The 14056-nt window shown below is 44.5% G+C and overlaps 1 protein-coding gene across 1 annotated transcript in view; it reads right to left on the bottom strand.

Annotated features, from left to right (window-relative positions):
* LOC115170710 (voltage-dependent T-type calcium channel subunit alpha-1I-like) overlaps window positions 1-14056 on the bottom strand; it is a 207080-nt gene that overhangs the window by 43563 nt on the left and 149461 nt on the right. Inside the window, 6 exon segments of the mRNA XM_029726944.1 lie at window positions 833-984; window positions 1425-1617; window positions 1900-1989; window positions 2734-2859; window positions 4587-4713; window positions 6147-6325. Coding sequence (XP_029582804.1) covers window positions 833-984; window positions 1425-1617; window positions 1900-1989; window positions 2734-2859; window positions 4587-4713; window positions 6147-6325 — 867 coding nt within the window.

Raw genomic sequence — 14056 nt, 5'->3', positions numbered from 1 at the left:
GGGAGGGAGAGAGAAGGAGGTGGGAGGGAGGGGGAGAGAGAAGGAGATGGTGGGAGGGAGGAGAGAGAGATAGAGAAGGAGGTGAGAGGGAGGGGGAGAGGGAGGTGGGAGGGAGGGAGGGGGAGAGAGAGACGGAGGGGGAGAGAGACGGAGGTGGGAGGAAGGGGGAGAGAAGGAGGTGGGAGGGAGGAGAGAGAGAAGGAGGTGGGAGGGAGGAGAGAGAGAAGGAGGTGGGAGGGAGGAGAGAGAAGGAGGTGGGAGGGAGGGGGAGAGAGAGACGGAGGGGGAGAGAGAGACGGAGGTGGGAGGAAGGGGGAGAGAGAAGGAGATGGTGGGAGGGAGGAGAGAGAGATAGAGAGAGGTGAGAGGGAGGGGGAGAGAGAGGAGGTGGGAGGGAGGGAGGGGGGAGGGGGGAGAGAGGGAGGGGGGAGAGAGAGGAGGTGGGAGGGAGGGAGGGAGGGAGGGAGGGGAGAGGGGGAGAGAGGGAGGGGGAGAGAGAGGAGGTGGGAGGGAGGGAGGGGAGAGAGAGAGAGAGAGAGAGAGAGAGAGAGAGAGAGGAGAGAGAGAGAGAGAGAGAGGAGAGAGAGAGAGAGAGAGAGAGAGAGAGAGAGGAGGTGGGGTGGAGGGGGAGAGAGAGGAGGTGGGAGGGAGGGAGGGAGGGAGGGGGGAGATAGACAAGGAGGTGGGAGGGAGGGGAGAGAGAGAAGGAGGTGGGAGGGAAGGGGAGAGAGAGAGAAGGAGTCACATATGGTACTGTGTACTGTTGTTGTTTGTATGTTAAACTCAAATATGCCACACCCACACACACACACACCGCTCCCTCCAGTCTTACTCGTGGCTGGCTGTAGTGTTCCAGTGACATGGTGATGACGTTGATACATATGATGAAGGTGATGAAGAGGTCCAGGTAGTAGGTGGTACACAGAGTGTGGATCCACAGGCGGAGGGGGCTGTAGCTGGCATAGTAGGGGATCTTCTGGGCATCTGGCAAGGGGAGTCAAACACAGGTAATACTTTATACACAGTAATATTGTACACTATTCAAAAGCATTCCTGTGATGTCCTCCTGGAAAGAGTAATACTCATGAACAATTCACACAATCATTGATGATCTATCTCTGTCTGTTCTTCTCTCCCCATCCCTCTCTCTCTCCCTCTCACCCTCCCTTTCTCTCTCTCACCCTTTCTCCCTCTCACCCTCTCTCTCACCTCCCTCCCTTGCTCGCTCTCACCCTCTCTCTCCCTTTCACCCTCTCACCCTCTCATCCTCCCTTTCTCCCTCTCACACCCTCCCTCCCTCTCACCCTCTCTCCCCTCCCTTTCTTCCTCTCATCCTCCCTCCCTCTTACACCCTCCCTCCCTTTCACCCTCTCCCTCCATCCCTTTCTCCCTCACACTATCTCTTCTTCCCGTCTCTCTCTTACCCCTCCTCTTCTTCTCCATGCGTCTCCGTCGTTTATCCTCTCTCCTTTTAGCCTCTTCCACTTCCTGGTTCTGACGGCACTTGTGGAAGTTCTCCACCACCACGCCCACAAACATGTTGAGAACGAAGAAACTGACGATGAGGAGGAAGGAGATGAAGTAGAGGAGCATCCATGGACTGTTGTTGATCACTGGCTAGAGGAGAGAGAGGGAGAGAGAGAGGGAGGGAAGGATGGAGAGAGGGGGGATGGAGAGGGAGGGAGGCAGGGAGGGGAGAGGGGGAGGAGAGAGGGAGGGAGAGATGGGGAGAGGGAGGGAGAGAGAAGGAGTGGTGCATGTGAGTGTTTAGTCAAAGGAGGAGAGGGAGAGGAGGGGTTGAGTATGCTCTGATAGATCAGTCAGCCAACACAACTAAAAAAATAATACATCTATAGAAATATAATGGATAGACTTGATGATCACTATTAGACTAGTTACCTGTTGGTCCACCCCTACAGCATCCAGGCCATGGTACATGATGTTGACCCAGCCGTCCTTCGAAGCCAGCACAAACAGTGACATCAGAGCCTGCGGTACAGAACGCACACACATATACACACACACACACAGAACACACCCACACACATTCAGAAATGCAGACATACACAGACAGACAGAACACACATGAAAGACATGAAATATAAACATACATATAAAGACAAAATCACACAGACAAAACATCAGTTCAATATTTCATACAGGTCCATTCACCATGTCCATCAGGTCAGTATTTCATACAGGTCCATTCACCATGTCCATCAGTTCAGTATTTCATACAGGTCCATTCACCATGTCCATCAGTTCAGTATTTCATACAGATCCATTCACCATGTCCATCAGGTCAGTATTTCATACAGGTCCATTCACCATGTCCATCAGGTCAGTATTTCATACAGGTCCATTCACCATGTCCATCAGTTCAGTATTTCATACAGGTCCATTCACCATGTCCATCAGTTCAGTATTTCATACAGGTCCATTCACCATGTCCATCAGTTCAGTATTTCATACAGATCCATTCACCATGTCCATTAGTTCAGTATTTCATACAGGTCCATTCACCATGTCCATCAGTTCAGTATTTCATACAGGTCCATTCACCATGTCCATCAGGTCAGTATTTCATACAGGTCCATTCACCATGTCCATCAGTTCAGTATTTCATACAGGTCCATTCACCATGTCCATCAGTTCAGTATTTCATACTGGTCCATTCACCATGTCCATCAGTTTGACACCTCATCTGAAATTGATACTGGGAGAAATCCTCACCTGTCCCAGGTTGTCAAAGTTGTACTTGTGATGGACCCATTTGTAGTTGGCCTGCAGACAGTCAGACTTGTTGGTGATGTTCTTGACGTCGGGGCCAAAGCAGTAGAAGAACTTCCCTTTGAACAGCTGTCAGGGAACAATGGGAACAATGGACAGAGCCACTTCAGATGTCTTGTTGTTAGCATAGAAGTGGTTTCTTTCATATGTCATTATCAAAGGACAGACACACTTGATGGGAATAATATGGAGGTGGTCATTACATAGATGGTCAAGAGTGATGTAGGGAATTGAGAGAGAGGAAGTGGAAGACAGGTGGCAAAGATTGATAAAGAAATAGAAGGGACAGAGACAGAGGGACAGACAAAACAGTGGGAGGAAGGTGAGGAAACAGAGATACAGAAAGACAGGGTATATGTTGGAGGATAAAGACAGGGTAGATGTTGGAGGATAAAGAGGGTATATGTTGGAGGAGAAAGACAAGGTGTATGTTGGAGGAGAAAGAGGGTATATGTTGGAGGGGAAAGACAGGGTATATGTTGGAGGAGAAAGACAGGGTATATGTTGGATGAGAAAGACATGGTATATGTTGGATGAGAAAGAGGGTATATGTTGGATGAGAAAGACAGGGTATATGTTGGATGAGAAAGACATGGTATATGTTGGAGGATAAAGACATGGTATATGTTGGAGGAGAAAGAGGGTATATGTTGGATGAGAAAGACATGGTATATGTTGGAGGATAAAGAGGGTATATGTTGGATGAGAAAGACAGGGTATATGTTGGAGGAGAAAGACATGGTATATGTTGGAGGAGAAAGACATGGTATATGTTGGAGGAGAAAGAGGGTATATGTTGGAGGAGAAAGACAGGGTATATGTTGGAGGAGAAAGACAGGGTATATGTTGGAGGAGAAAGACATGGTATATGTTGGAGGAGAAAGAGGGTATATGTTGGAGGAGAAAGACAGGGTATATGTTGGAGGAGAAAGAGGGTATATGTTGGAGGAGAAAGACAGGGTATATGTTGGAGGAGAAAGACAGGGTATATGTTGGAGGAGAAAGACATGGTATATGTTGGAGGAGAAAGAGGGTATATGTTGGAGGAGAAAGAGGGTATATGTTGGAGGAGAAAGAGGGTATATGTTGGAGGAGAAAGACAGGGTATATGTTGGAGGAGAAAGACAAGGTATATGTTGGAGGAGAATGAGGGTATATGTTGGAGGAGAAAGAGGGTATATGTTGGAGGAGAAAGACAGGGTATATGTTGGAGGAGAAAGACAGGGTATATGTTGGAGGAGAAAGACAGGGTATATGTTGGAGGAGAAAGACAGGGTATATGTTGGAGGAGAAAGACAGGGTATATGTTGGAGGATAAAGAGGGTATATGTTGGAGGAGAAAGAGGGTATATGTTGGAGGAGAAAGAGGGTATATGTTGGAGGAGAAAGACAGGGTATATGTTGGAGGAGAAAGACAGGGTATATGTTGGAGGAGAAAGACAGGGTATATGTTGGAGGATAAAGAGGGTATATGTTGGAGGAGAAAGACAAGGTGTATGTTGGAGGAGAAAGAGGGTATATGTTGGAGGAGAAAGACAAGGTGTATGTTGGAGGAGAAAGACAAGGTGTATGTTGGAGGAGAAAGACAAGATATATGTTGGAGGAGAAAGAGGGTATATGTTGGAGGAGAAAGAGGGTATATGTTGGAGGAGAAAGACAAGGTATATGTTGGAGGATAAAGAGGGTATATGTTGGAGGAGAAAGACAGGGAAAGTGAAATATTGATAAAATGAAGGAATAAGGAAAACAGAGCAAGAAAGATGAGAGACAAGTACTCCAATGATAACAGCTCTTACCTGCACCCCCAGGATACCAAATATGATGAAGAAAGCACAGCAGATAAGGACAATATTTCCTATAGGTTTCAGAGACGTTATTAGAGTCTCCACTACCAGCTTCAGACCTGGGGCTCGACTGATCACCCTGTAGAAAGAGAAACAGAGAGGGAGCGGGAGAGGAATAGGGTGAGAGAGATGAAGGGAGAGAGAGAAGGAGGGATGGAGAGAGAGAGAGAGAGATGGAGGGAGAGAGATTGAGATAGGGAAAAAGAGGGAGGGAGAGAGATGGAGGGTTAGAGAGAGGGAGTGATGGAGAGAGAGGGAGAGGTAGAGAGAGAGAGGGAGAGCACGAGAGAGAGATGGAGGATTAGAGAGAGGGAGAGCACGAGAGAGAGATAGAGAGAGAGAGAGAGAGAGAGAGAGAGAGAGAGAGAGAGAGAGAGAGAGAGAAAGAGCGGTAGAAAGAAAGGGATGGAGAGTTAATAAGAGGAGTGCTTACCAAAATATAGTATTTGCAGCTGACTCAGAGAGGGTGTATACAAATCTATATTTCAAAGGTGTCATTTTTCTGGTCTTTCAGGTATAAGGGAAAGTGAACTCCAGAAAGAGTAGCCACTGCATGAGGAACAGCTAATGGGGATCCTAACAAACTAAACTGACCCCAAATCACCAAAGAAACAATACTGCACAACTAGTCTGTTTTCACCACTATGGGACAAGGACATTATGTGAACCTCCCTGTAGTATGTCCTCCCTACCTGAGGGGGTGCAGTGTGTCTGTAGTATGTCCTACCTACCTGAGGGGGTGCAGTGTGTCTGTAGTATGTCCTCCCTACCTGAGGGGGTGCAGTGTGTCTGTAGTATGTCCTCCCTACCTGAGGGGGTGCAGTGTGTCTGTAGTATGTCCTCCCTACCTGAGGGGGGTGAAGTGTGTCTGTAGTATGTCCTCCCTACCTGAGGGGGTGCAGTGTGTCTGTAGTATGTCCTCCCTACCTGAGGGGGTGCAGTGTGTCTGTAGTATGTCCTCCCGACCTGAGGGGGTGCAGTGTGTCTGTAGTATGTCCTCCCTACCTGAGGGGGTGCAGTGTGTCTGTAGTATGTCCTCCCGACCTGAGGGGGTAGAGTGTGTCTGTAGTATGTCCCCCCTACCTGAGGGGGTGCAGTGTGGCTGTAGTATGTCCTACCTACCTGAGGGGGCGCAGTGTGTCTGTAGTATGTCCTCCCTACCTGAGGGGGTGCAGTGTGTCTGTAGTATGTCCTCCCTACCTGAGGGGGCGCAGTGTGTCTGTAGTATGTCCTACCTACCTGAGGGGGCGCAGTGTGTCTGTAGTATGTCCTCCCTACCTGAGGGGGTGCAGTGTGTCTGTAGTATGTCCTCCCTACCTGAGGGGGCGCAGTGTGTCTGTAGTATGTCCTCCCTACCTGAGGGGGTGCAGTGTGTCTGTAGTATATCCCCCCTACCTGAGGGGGTGCAGTGTGTCAGTAGTATGTCCCCCCTACCTGAGGGGGTGCAGTGTGTCTGTAGTATGTCCCCCCTATCTGAGGGGGTGCAGTGTGTCTGTAGTATGTCCTCCCTACCTGAGGGGGCGCAGTGTGCGGAGCAATCGGAGAACCCTCAATACCCCCAGGATCTTAGCCCCACCCGCCATTGACACCACAATGTCAATCAACGACACAAAGACCAGGAAGCCGTCCAACACGTTCCAGCTGCTTTTCAGATATGCCTGTTCCCCTATATACAGGCCCATAGACACCACCTATAGGGAGGGGGAGGGAGATAGAGAGGGGCAGGGACAGGGAGAGGGAGAGGGGCAGGGACAGGGACAGGGAGAGGGAGAGGGAGAGGGAGAGAGGTAGGTTATCACCAGGTACACCCAGTCACCTATATACAATCCCATAGTATATGAAGAATTGAAATGACCAGCATTACATTGAATAAAGTTGGTACAATTACAGAATTATTTTTGTTGCAAAAAAGAGCAAGAGTCCTGCATCATGTCAATGGGAGAGTTGTGCTAAAGTTCATGAGTTCCCCTTCACACATATCCCAGGTTAGGAGACTGGTCCCAGATTGACTAGAGGTCTCAGACACATTACATGGTGCATGAGAAATGGAGATAATGAGAGATACAGAGAAGAGAAACAGAGGGAGGTAGAGAGGGAGAAGGACAGAGAGAGAGAGAGAGGGAGACCGAGAGAGAGGTAGAGAGGGAGAGAGAGGAGGAGAGTGAAGGAGGGAGTCGTCAGCAGCTGCAGGTCACAGGAGTCTTTGTGTTGAAATCTATAGACACTAATGAGACGTGTGACAGAAAGTGACTCACACACACTATAGAACCGCCTGGAGGATAACTATACACACACACACACACACACACACACACACACACACACACACACACACACACACACACACACACACACACACACACACACACACACACCTGGATCATGAAATGGGCAACATCTCTGTGACACACACATCCACACCTGTTCATACACACACCTGCTCGTGCTAGCTAGAGCCCGCTGGCAGACACTGACATTAACTGTCACAGTCACACTGGCTGCTATTTATACACACACACCACACACACACTCACACTAGCACAAGGAACTATCCATCACACACAAACAAACAGAGTAAACATGGCATCTGACAGAGTTGTACAGTTCAAACTGCAGGTAGACACAGTAGGCTCTCTGACACAGAGTTGGACAGTTCAAACTGCAGGTAGACACAGTAGGCTCTCTGACACAGAGTTGTACAGTTCAAACTGCAGGTAGACACAGTAGGCTCTCTGACACAGAGTTGGACAGTTCAAACTGCAGGTAGACACAGTAGGCTCTCTGACACAGAGTTGGACAGTTCAAACTGCAGGTAGACACAGTAGGCTCTCTGACACAGAGTTGGACAGTTCAAACTGCAGGTAGACACAGAGTTGGACTAATGATGCAACACTGTGCCTTTGGGTTGTACAGAGTTGGTGGAACATCATCATCCAGGTCCCCATAACTTTCTTCTGTGATTCCTGCTACAAACCCACAACTATGTATCATGGATGCCAAGCAGTGGCATATTGGTATAGTTAGATTGAGTGGTACATTTTGGATGTGTGTGTGTGTACATTCAGGGGCAGTGGCTTCAGGAGATTGCAAGGCAGCAATGTGAATGAGTGATTACGAGGACATCGGATAAAAAAGGCCCATGATTTAAATATTTAAATTAAGCAACACAGTCAGAGCAGAAATCCAATGCATATTATTACCATGATTATTATTAGTATCATTATAGGCTCTGACTGACTGGCATTGAAGCCAAATTATCACTTAGCATGAGACTGACGAGAGTAGAAAAGACTGCTGCGTATATACGGTACTGTATGACCATAATGATCATCTAATATAATGATCCTACTGCCTAGCCCCAGACTGTACATTTAAACCTAATGACTGTACTGCCTATCCTCCTGAGAACCAGCAATTCATTTTGGTCCTCTCGAATGGACATTGGTTTTTGGGCCGTATCTCTAAGGCCATACATGTCACTGTGTTAGGTCCTGTTGTACCTTTAGGAGGACATTCTGGGCTTTTCAATGACATCACGTGTGGGAGTGTCACTTTGATACTGTTTTATTTCTGGTTCCTCAAAATGGCTACCATCACAATTAGCACATTTTATGGTAAGTGTGTGTTATTGTGTAATTAGCGTTTTTGTGAGTTTGATATTCAAGTTGTTTCTAATAGGTAAATATCTCAGGAATAGTTTAGTGAGTTTTCAGAGCAGTGTAATATTTTTTTCACATTAAATAAGAGGTTGTTAATACATGTATCCTGCAGTGGACATCAGGATGTGACAACTAGGTTTTTAACCTACTGTCCCCATTTACATACAATAAAAAAATAAATACAAAATATGTGACATGTTTCAGGAAACTGAGTGTCACTACTTCATCGGAGAGGCATTTGAACGTAAACATTTATATTTGATCAAAATGTTTTTTTGGGGGGCAGAAATACCTTCGGGAATATGTGAAATATCATGTGCCTTAATAACAAACTTGTATTCCATCCATAAATACAAATAAAATAGTTAAATTATGAGCCTAGTTGGTTTAGCCACGGAAAAAGTCGGCAACCTTTTCACTAGCCATGATTGGCTGAGACAATGGATGGGCTGGACATGCTGGGGGATGAGTTTGGATTGGTCTGCCATGTAGCATGTTTCTGTCTATAACGTGAGTATGTGTTGATAGTCCTTTCTACCGGACCGTTTTTGAAAGATATAATGTTAGCCATCGAGAATGACAAAAGTTTTGCTACTTTCTCAACAACATTGATCCCCTGAATTTAGCAGGCGCTATCGACAGATCAGTTGGAAAAAGTGATGGGCTACATTCTGCACACACCACGGTCTGTGTGAACTGGAGCGACTTGACAACGCTGGCCAAACAAGATGTAGCTACAAACAAAACAGAGTCAAATGGTTCCAGTCTGCCGTGAAGTGTTCATCCATGTATACGGGTAAGGGTCTAGCTACATTTTCAGATATTCTAAGTTTCTAATTTAGTCAGAAAGTCCTATTCATTGCAAACTAAAGCATATTGTTAGCTAGCTTGCGAACGTTACGTGTATGATCTGTGTAGTAATATTATTTGAATCAGAAATCCATTTGCATTACTAGTTATAGCAAGAGTGATCCCCTGATGTGTAAAAGTGACAGGCACTCAGTACGTGTACACTATATCCTACTATCTAACCCTAGGTATAAACTGAGGTCAAAATAACTCATGACATATATACTGACAAGAGCCCAGTGTGTACAGTACAGTGTATTAGGGTGATTGTTACATCTAAGCCTATAGCTATGGCCTGGGGAAACAGAGACAGAGACTAATGATTATACTCCATACTGCCTATACTGACAAGAGCCCAGTGCATCTGAATACATTGTATCTAAGTCTATAACCATGGCCTGGGGAGAGACACGTGATTATACAGCCTATACTGACAGAAGCCCAGAGTGTGTATACTGTAGAGTGGCAGGTAGACTAGTGGTAAGAGCATTAGGCCAGTAACTGAAAGGTCGCTGGTTTGGATATCCAACCCGACAAGATGAAAAATCATTTGATGTACCCTTGAGGAAGACACTTAACCCCAATTTTCTCCAGGGGAGCCGTACTACTGTGGCTGACCCTGTAGAACAACACATTTCACTGCACTTTTATTACAGGCAATCTAGAGTAAGCCTATATCAGAACCCTCCGCAGAGAACAGAATGGAGGAATAGAGGGAGAGGGGAGGAGAGAGAGTGTTGAAAAGAATGAGAGAGAGAGAGAGAGAGGAAGCGAGAAAGCGAGACGGGGTGAAAGAGATTGACGGCAACTGAAAGATTGACGGCGAATTAATGTCATTGATTAATTGCTTGTCTTGAGTGCAATGGAGAGACTTCCAGGGAGAAAAGAGGGAGAGATTGAGGGAGGGAGGGAGGGATACATTTGGTTTGGCACCATTGATAGCCCATCCAACTGCCTCATCCCCATACTGTTATTATTTTTGCTCCTTTGCACGCCAGTATCTCTACTTGCACATTCATCTTCTGCACATCTATCACTCCAGTGTTTAATTGCTAAATTGTAATTATTTCGCCACTATGGCCTATTTATTGCCTTACCTCCCTTATCCTACCTCATTTGCACACACTGTATATAGACTTTTTTTTCTTATTGTGTTATTGACTGTATGTTTGTTTTACTCCATGTGTAACTCTGTTGTTGTTTGTGTCGCACTGCTTTGCTTAATCTTGGCCAGGTCGCAGTTGTAAATGAGAACTTGTTCTCAACTTGCTTACCTGGTTGAATAAAGGTGAAATAAATAAAAATAAATAAAGGTGAGCAACAAATACTGTATAAAATAATAGAAATACTGAGCTATATTCTGGGAATCTTTATAGAAAATGATATTATTTTATATTAATAGCTCAGAGAAAAACATTTAGCTTAACAAGTACTGTAATAAAAAAAATCTCAAAGATCGGCGTCAAAATGATTGGCACCACTGTTTTCAGTGCTTTGTGCACCCTCCCCTTGCGAGGATAACGGCACTTAGCCTTTTTCTAGACTGTTTTATGAGATTGGAGAACACATCGGGAGGGATCTATCTTAGACCATTCCTCCATACAGAATCTTCTTTCCAGATCCTTGATATTCTACGGTCTGCGCTCATGGACTGCCCTCTATAATTCAAACCACAGGTTTGAGGTTCATGTCCGGAGACTGAGCTGGCCATTGCAAAATGTTGATTTTGTGGTCAGTTAACCATTTCATTGTGGATTTTGATGTGTGCTTGGGGTCATTATCTTTCTGGAAGATCCATTTACAGCCAAGTTTCAGCTTCCTGGCAGCGGCAAACAGATTTTTGGCAAAAATGTCCTAGTTGACCTTAACAAGGGCCCCAGGACCAGAGGAAGCAAAATAGCCCCATAACAGCAAAGATTCACCCCCATATTTTACAGAAGGTATGAGGTTATTTTCTGCATTTGAAGAGTTTATTTCCAAAACGCTATAAATCCACACATTTTTGACGTGTGTGTAAAATATTACTGTCCTCAGATTTTAAATTCATAGATTTTAGATGTGTATTACAACTGGTTGTGTTGAGAAACTCTATAGATCCATTGTTTAGCAGGAATGGGATGTTCTTATCCTGTATATTTAACATATAAATTCAACACATCATAAATCTAGCCTCATGCTACAGTGTTTGGTTAGAAATAGGCCTCATTCCAAATGTCACCCTATGTAGTGTACTACTTTTGACCAGGGCCCAGATCTCATATTACTGCATTGATTAATTTGATGCCACAAATGTATCATTTGTACAGTTATTTACTAGAAATGACATTTGTCACATTTGACTGTGTAAAACCTTGCAATGCTACTTTTTTCTCTGCGAGTGAGATGGATATCTCTAATTTTGCAACAAATGATGACTGTTTGTCTCTCTGAAATGAAAGCATATAGTGATAGGTTTCAAACAAATACATGTCTGTCATTTAACAACCCCATGCAATGATTAGATGGAGAAAAAAACACACCAATCTCTTTAGTAAGTTCTTAAAACAAAAAAATAATGAAATTACCAACATTTCTGAAAATGGAAATATAGCGTTTTAGAATGAAACTCATATGCATCCTTCTTTCGGGGCCAAACCCACCACCGGTGTGATAAAGCAACGTTTAGAAGCCAATCACCATATAAGTTCAAAGATGAAAAAGCCTGAAAGGAGGAGAGATGACTAGAAATGATTCGGTTGAACGTTTTATGTGTGGATTAATTGTCGTAGTAGAGGACCTTGTGCATTTCAGGTAAAATAGCAACTCAATGTTTATATCGCAGGACAAATTAGCTAGCAACAGCAAGCTAGCTAAATAGGACAAATTAGCTAGCAAGTGCAAGCTAACAAGCTAAATTGCCATAAATGTTTAATGCTTTTCGACCTGTCCCCAAATTAATGTCATTGGTTCAGAGTTTGTTTTGATATTTTAACCTGCGTGTCGTGATCGTGTTTGCTGTAGGGGGAGAAAATAAATGTATGCACGATGGCACATGCGCGCAGGCGGTTTGGGTTCCGTGTTATTCTAAAATGGGTTAAATTTTAGGGGGTACAATCTACATACAACACCCCGTAATGAAAAAGCAAAAACATTTTTTTTTTTACATTTTTGCAAATGTATTAAAAATAAAAAACAGAAATACCATATTTAAATAAGTATTCAGATCCTTTGATATGACACTCGAAATTGAGCTCAGGTGCATCATGTTTCCATTGATCATCCGTGAGATGTTTTTACAGCTTGATTGGAGTCCACTTGTGGTAAATTCAATTGATTGGACATGAATTGGAAAGGCACACACCTGTCTATATAAGGTCCCACAGTTGACAGTGCATGTCAGAGCAAAAACCAAGCCATAATTCTCTCAAAAATGACAATTGTCCGTAGAACTCCGAGACAGGATTGTGTCGAGGCACAGATCTGGGGAAGGGTACCAAAAAATGTCTGCAGCATTGAAGGTCCCCAAGAACACAGTGGCCTCCATTTTTAAATGGAATAAGTTTGGAACCACCAAGACTCTTCCTAGAGCTGGCCACCCTGCCAAACTGAGTAATCGGGGGAGAAGGGCCTTGATCAGGGAGGTGACCAAGAAACCGATGGTCACTCTGACAGAGCTCCAGAGTTCCTCTGTGGAGATGGGAGAACCTTCCAGAAGGACAACCATCTCTACAGCACTCCACCAATCAGGCCTTTATGGTAGAGTAGCCAGACGGAAACCACTCCTCAGTAAAATGCACATGACAGCCCGTTTGGAGTTTGCCAAAAGGCACCTAAAGGACTCAGACCATGAGAATCAAGATTCTGTGGTATGATGAAACCAAGATGAAACTCTTTGACCTGAATGCCAAGCGTCACATCTGGAGGAAACCTGGCACCATCCCTATGGTGAAGCATGGTGGGGGCAGCATCATGCTGAGGGGATGTTTTTCAGCGGCAGGGAAACTAGTCAGGATCGAGGTAAAGATGAATGGTCAAAGTACAGAGAGATTCTTGATGAAAACCTGCTCCAGAGCTCTCAGGACCTCAGACTGGTGTGAAGGTTCACACTGCGGTCTGAAAACTTATGGAAATGTGCTTTTTCAGATTTTAATTTACAATACATTTGCAAAAATGTCTTAATACCTGTCATTATGGGGTTTTGTGTGTAGATTGATGAGGGGAAAAAAACTATTTCATACATTTTAGAATATGCTGTAACGTTACCAAATGTGGAAAAAGTCAAGGGGTCTGAATACTTTCCAAATGCACTGTATACAGAGCAAAAAGGCAAACTCAGCTCCATCATTCATTGAATCAGATGACTCATTCGTCACAAAACCCACTGATATTGCCAATTACTTTAATTATTTTTTCACTGGTAGCAGGTAGCCTAGTGGTTAGAGCGTTGGGCCAGTAACTGAAAGGTTACTAGATCGAATCCCTGAGCTGACAAGGTAAAAATCTGTCGTTCTACTCCTGAACAAGGCAGTTAACCCACTGTTCCTAAGCTGTCATTGTAAATAAGAATTTGTTCTTAACTGACTTACCTATGCAAATAAATAACTAAAGGTTCAATAATAAAAAAATGAACTGGCAATATTAGGAAACTATGTCATGACATGCCAGCAACACTGACACTACACATCCAAGTATAACTGATCAAATTATGCAAGACATGCATTGCAATTTTGAATTCTGCAACACTTAATAACAAAGAGCTCAGAATGGGTGGCAAGGAATAAGTTAGTCCTAAATATTTCAAAACTAAACACATTGTACGTGGAACAAATCATTCACTAAACCCTAACCCTCAACTAAAGTTTGTAATAAATCATGTGGAAATTGAGCAAGTTGAGGTCAAAACATGTTGACACAACAGTAGCTAAGATGGGGAGA

The sequence above is a fragment of the Salmo trutta genome, chromosome 32, assembly GCF_901001165.1.
Source record: "Salmo trutta chromosome 32, fSalTru1.1, whole genome shotgun sequence".
NCBI lineage: Eukaryota > Metazoa > Chordata > Actinopteri > Salmoniformes > Salmonidae > Salmo > Salmo trutta.
Note: the sequence above shows the minus strand (reverse complement) of the source record. Positions and strands in the feature narration are given on the sequence as shown.